A 6,425-nucleotide genomic window follows, 5' to 3' on the forward strand; every position below is an offset into this window, starting at 1 on the left:
AGGTCCCATCACCCCCTGCAAAGAGCAGCCTTAACCTGGTGCTACTTTGGGTCCCATCATCACCCCCTGCCAAGAGCAGCATTAACTACCTGCTATTCCATGTTCCATCATCCCCTGCAGAGAACCATTAACTTCCTGCTACTCCAGGTCCCATCGCCTACTGCAAAGAACAGCATTCACTTCCTTCTACTCCACGTCCTATTACCTACTGCAAAGAACAGCATTCACTTCCTGCTACTCCATGTCCCATCATCTCCTGCAGAGAAGCATTAACTTATTGCTACTCCAGGTCGCATCCCCCCTGCCAAGAGCAGCATTAACATCCTGCTACTCCAGGTCCCATCACCCCAAGCAAAGGGCAGCATTAATTTCCTGCTACTGTTTTTCTCTCTCCCCCCCCCCCCCACCCCCCACAGCATTTTGCCCTTTTGCTCAAATACATCATCCAAGTGGCCATCCCAGATGTTCCCGGCTGGGTCGCCGAAGAAATGGCCAAACTGGAGTATCAGCGGAGGGAGGCCTTTAAGGTGAGCGCCTTTTAAAGTATTTTGATTGGTCAAAAGGCTACCTTTGAAGATCTTGAAACTGAGTTTGGATGGATATATTTTGGGGAATGCTTCAGTTGGCGCCTTCCTACCTCGCACCAGGAGGTTGGACTAGATGGCCTTTAGGGGTCACTTCCAATGCAAGTGGAAGAGGATGCCTCTCCTTCTTTGGAGGTCTTTAAACCAAGGTTGGATTTATATTTTTAGGTATTTCATGGCAGAAGGGAGTTTGAGTAGATGGCCTTTAGGGTTAATGTGGGGAAAATAATAATAATAATAATAATAATAATAATAATAATAATGGATCGTCGATGTTGCAATCCCAGGTGACATCAGGATTGAAGAGAAATAACTGGAAAAGCTGACACGATATGAGGATTTAAAGACTGAACTGCAAAGACTCTGGCACAAGCCAGTCAAGGTGGTCCCAGTGGTGATCGGCACACTGGGTGGAGTACCTAAAGACCTTGGCCTGCACTTAAACACAATAGGTGCTGACAAAATTACCATCTGCCAGCTGCAGAAGGCCACCTTACTGGGATCTGCACACATCATTTGCCAATACATCACACCGTCCTAGACACTTGGGAAGTGTCCAACGTGTGATCCAATACAACAGCCAGCAGAGTGATATTGTCTGCTGTGTACTAATCTTGTTGTGTATATAATAATAATAATAATAATAATAATAATAATAATAATAATAGAGTTGAAAGAGACCTCAAGGTCCATCCAGTCCAACTCCTATCTGTCATGAAGACACCATTAAAGCCCTCCCAACAGATGACCATCCAGCCTCTGCTTCATGATGATAATGATAGAATCCTAGAGTAGGAAGAGACCCCCATCCAGGTGGGATTACAATCAAAGCACTTCTGACAGATGGCCATCCAGCCGCCTCTACATCAGCGGTTCTCAAACTGCACCAAAATATGGTTACATTTTATGTTGCTTAAAATTGTTCCTTTGTTTTAAATAGTTTTGTTCTTCCTTTCTTTTTTTGCACCACAAACGAGATCTGTGTGAGGTGCAGAAAAGGAATTAGTTCATTTTTTTTTATCAATGAGTTCCCACAAACATTCTCCATCCATCTGCTGCCCCTGTGTCCAAATGTTTGCCCATGCCCGATATATATACATTATATATAATATATAGTATAATACATAAACATTTATTGGGGCTTCATGAGAAACCTTTGCTTCAAAAAGGGCTCTGCAGCTGAACAAGTTTGAGAACCCTTGGATTAGATAAATAGGTTAGATAGATAAGATAGGATATGATAGACTAGATAGGATAGATAGATAGATAGATAGATAGATAGATAGATAGATAGATAGATATTTAGGATATGATAGATTAGATAGGATGGATAGATAGATGGATGGATGGACAGATATTTAGGATATGATAGGATAGGATAGGATAGGATAGATAGATATTTAGGATATGATAGATTAGATTGATTGGATGGATGGATGGATGGACAGATATTTAGGATATGATAGATTGGATAGGATAGGATAGATAGATATTTAGGATATGATAGATTAGATTGATTGGATGGATGGACAGATATTTAGGATATGATAGGATAGGATAGGATAGATAGATATTTAGGATATGATAGATTAGATTGATTGGATGGATGGATGGACAGATATTTAGGATATGATAGATTGGATAGGATAGGATAGATAGATATTTAGGATATGATAGATTAGATTGATTGGATGGATGGATGGCTGGACGGACGGATAGATATTTAGGATATGATAGATTAGATAGGATAGATAGATGGACAGACAGACAGATATTTAGGATATGATAGATAGGATATGATAGCTCAGATAGAAAGGATATATAGATTTTTTTCCATGTCAGGAGTGACTTGAGAAACTGCAAGTTGCTTCTGGTATGAGACAATTGGCCATCTGGAAGGGCGTTGCCCAGGGGACACCGGATGTTTTGATGTTTTACCATCCTTGTGGGAGGCTTCTCTCATGTCCCTGCATGGGGAGCTGGAGCTGACAGAGGGAGCTCATCCGTGCTTTCCCCTGATTTGAACCTTTGACCTGTTGGTCTTCAGTCCTGCCGGCACAAGGGTTTAACCCAGGGGTCCTCAAACTAAGGCCCGAGGGCCAGATGCGGCCCTCCAAGGTCATTTATCTAGCCCTTGGTCAGGGTCAACCTAAGTCTGAAACGACTTGAAAGCACACAACAACAACAACAATCCTATCTCATTAGCCAAAAGGAGGCCCACACTTCCCATTGAAATACTATTAAGTTTATATTTGTTAAAATTGTTCTTCATTTTAATTATTGTATTGTTTTTAAGTATTATTTGCACTACGAATTCATTCATGGTTTTTTTTTCCAAATTATAATCTGGCCCTCCAACAGTTTGAGTGACTGTGACCTGGCCCTCTGTTTAAAAAGTTTGAGGACCCCTGGTTTAACCCATTGCACTACCAGGGGCTCCATATAGATAGATATGACAGATAGGATATGATGGATTAGATAGATAGATAGATAGGACAGATTACATCATCATCATTGTTATCATCATCATCTTCATCATCATAGAATCCTAGAGTAGGAAGAGAGCCCCAAAGGCTGTCCAGTCCAAACCTCTTTGGCCATGCAGGAATACAATCAAACCCCTCCAAACAGATGACTTTCAGGTCTCCATTGCACTCCCAGGCAGTGTCTTCCATCACTGGACAGTTCTGAAGTTCTTCCTAATGTTTAGGTGTTTGAGTCCATTGTCTTCTGGTGTTTAGAGCAGGCATGGGCAAACTTCGGCTTTGGACTTCAACTCCCACAATTCCTAACAGCCTACCAGCCAAAGTTTGCCCATGGAAAGCTTGACCCTTTTCCGAACAATACTGGAACCCGTCTCTCCCTCTCTCTCTCTCTCTGCAGAAGCACGAGCGCCAGGCGCAACACCACTTCCAGCAACAGCAGCGCCGCAAGCGGGAGGAAGAGGAGCGGCAGCGTCACGCCGAGTACCACGCCGCCCGCAAGGAGCGCGAAGGCCGGGAGGAGGGCAAAGGGGGTGACACTGGCCCAGATCAAACGGGCCCGGAAAAGAGCCAAGGCAAAGGCAAAGGAGGCGGCCCTCATGGCGCGGAGAAGCCCAAGCGGCCCAGCTCCTTGTTGGCCACCAACAACGTCATGAAGCTGAAGCAGATCATCCCACTGCAGGGGAAGTTCTTATCCGGGGGCGCAACAGCAGCAGCAGCAGGAGGCGGGACAGCAGCGCAATCCCCGACCGGCTCCTCTGCTGACAACAAACTCCCTGGTTTCCTCAGCTTCAAGTTCCTCAAGTCGCCGGAGATGAAGAGGGAGGCCGAGAAGGTCCAGTCGCCCACCAAGCCGTTCAACCCGGGGAAACTTTTTAACTTCAGCAAGTCCGAGGGGGGAAACGGGGCCCCGGCGCTGCGTTCTCAACTCAACGGAGTGGCCGATGAGGAGGCGGCCGAGGAGGTCGAGATCCGAACCGCGGCTGAGGAGGACCACAAACTTTAGCAGATCACATTCGGGTTCAGACTTGGGGCAGGCGGGAAAGAAATTCGGCCGCCGTTTTGTTCTCCAAGCAGAATCAACATTTGGAATAAGAGGGCAATTGTTGACTCTAGCCCAGAAAGGGGGTTTTAAGACCCTTCCTCAATGTCCCCCTCTAGCCATTGGTTCAGGGTTTTGGAGATAAGTACTGAAAGTCTGCAGGATTGCAAAGGAATCTCTCTATATGTCTCTGTCCCTCGAAAAGGCCAATCCGCATGCCATTTTTCCCCATCCTTTTTGGTTTGGTGACTCGAGGGGGGATGTAAACAAGCGTATCCAAAGTCTCCCACAAACTAGGAGAGTTAGAGCAATCTCAAAGTGGGGTCAATACAGCATTAGAGAAGTTGGGGAGACTCCGAACCGTTCCAAGAAAACCCCAAAATGGTTCAACTTCCCACAGTGAGATCTAGGGAACCCATGCCTTTTGTAGTTATATCAGATACAGATGGAATTAATTATTCCTTCAGCAGATGGGGAAAAGGAACCTGCTTTCTTTGAGGCCTGGCCCTGTAAGGACTGGAAAAGAAAGCAAGAAACCAACTTAGTAAATCTATGTTCTCCTTTGCAGGTTGTGAGACTACTAGTAAGAGATTTGCACCCAAAACCTTCCCACTTGATCCCCCCCCCCCCCCAAAAAAAAGAGGTCAAAAATATGAGCCCAGAAGAGGAGATTTTAGAGCGGAAAGGGACCGCTATAAGCTATTCAGTTCACCCAAGGCCCTTCACTGGTTCTGATGGGAAATTTTCTTTTTTCCTTTTGGTGCTTTTTTTTTTTTTTTTGCTCGTTGCGAATTCCCCGTCCGTACCCCCGTTCCATTCTGCTCCCATGAACTACCATGACACATTGAGGGGTAAAACCGCTCGCCCTCTTTGTCTTCTGCTTGGAGAATAAACCCGCGGGGTCCACATTTCTGGTTTGCTTCTTGCACTAAACGCACCCCCTTTTATTTATTTTTCGGAACAATTCCACAGCAAAAAAGATTTGTTTTTTGCCGGAGGCGAAAATTCGTATTCCTCGCAATAATACGGACTTTCTTGACGAAGGGGAGGAAAAGGAAGGAATAATATGGGGCGGGAGGGGGGTGGTAAATGTGGTCACTGTAGGAATAGAGAAATTACTTTGAAAATCGGGGTGGGGTGGGTAGGGAGGGGCTTATTTTGCGCAAAGCCATGGCCGCTGCATTGTGCTTTCGTGGATCGAACGCAATGAATGCTTTGGGCACGGAAGTCCCCTCCGTCGGGCAACGAAGCGGATCCGTAGCGGAGAAGGGAGTGTCCAAACTGGGGTTCAAATACGACGGAGGAAGAGGGAAGTCGGGGCATTTGAATGAACCGAATCCAGAACCATTCTCTTATCGTTCTTTCTTTCGAATGCCGCTCCATTACGTTTCCAACCCTTTTTTTTTTTAATTCTGCAAAGGAAGGACAAAGAGGGTGGCCGCTTGGCAACGGAGATCCAAACGGACCTCTTTATTCTTCCTTTCTTTTGGTGCTTGCCATGCCTTGGAGCTCTTTCGCCACAGCAATAACGCCGCTTGCATGAGACTCGGGTGCAAGGGAAGTCAAGTTTTGTGGGCTCCGGTGCCCGTCAGTGGTGGTTTCGCACTCGGGTCCGCATCTTAAAGCTTTACAAAACCCAGAAACGCTTCTGAGCAAAGGGCTGGGAGGGTAATATTTGGGCTTCTCCCTTCCATCCTCCTCCATGGTGAACCTCCAACCCGGATCTCTCTCTCTTTGCCGCGAGCCCATTTCATGTCTTAAAACGGGTCGGTGGGGATAGGAGGAATCCTTAACGTCCTTATTTATTAATTTTGTGCTGCCTTTTGTTTGTTTATTTATGTATGTATGATGTTGGGGAAGGGGGAGAAAAGAAATACGGGAGGGGGAGGATCTCGGTTTCTTTTTAAGTTTTTTTGTCATATTTTTGTAAAACCAGCAGAAATGCAATAAAAATATATTTCAACAAGATGGAAAAAACCTGCATGTTTTGAGCTGTTTGGCACCCTATTCGTTGGGAACAACGCTCCCGAAACCGCACTCCTTGGTAATCCACAACCATCATATTATGATGATGATTATTACTGTTGTTATTAATATAGTCCCTCCCTCCAGTCATTTCTGGTCAAAGCATTGCCAAAATATAAGGTTGCCCTAATAAAAATAATACCAAAAAACCCCCCCAATACTTACATTTAACATACTATTTTATATATTAGATTAGATGTAAGTTTATAAAATATAATCTTCTATACACATACCGTATATACTTGAGTATAAGCCGACCCGAATATAAGCTGAGGCACCTAATTTTACCAG

The 6,425-nt window shown here is 45.0% G+C and overlaps 1 protein-coding gene across 3 annotated transcripts in view; it reads left to right on the forward strand.

The window, feature by feature from the left end:
- ANO8 (anoctamin 8) overlaps positions 1–6,075 on the forward strand; it is a 51,394-nt gene extending 45,319 nt beyond the window's left edge. For all 3 annotated transcript variants that reach the window (XM_067473509.1, XM_067473507.1, XM_067473508.1), the window contains 2 exons: positions 417–527; positions 3,468–6,075. In XM_067473509.1, the coding sequence (XP_067329610.1) occupies positions 417–527; positions 3,468–4,073 (717 nt within the window). In that variant the 3' untranslated portion in view covers positions 4,074–6,075. The remainder of the gene's footprint in view (positions 1–416; positions 528–3,467) is intronic.
- Positions 6,076–6,425: the final 350 nt, after the last annotated feature.

The sequence above is a fragment of the Anolis sagrei genome, chromosome X (genome assembly GCF_037176765.1).
Source record: "Anolis sagrei isolate rAnoSag1 chromosome X, rAnoSag1.mat, whole genome shotgun sequence".
In the NCBI taxonomy this organism is placed as follows: Eukaryota; Metazoa; Chordata; class Lepidosauria; order Squamata; family Dactyloidae; genus Anolis; species Anolis sagrei.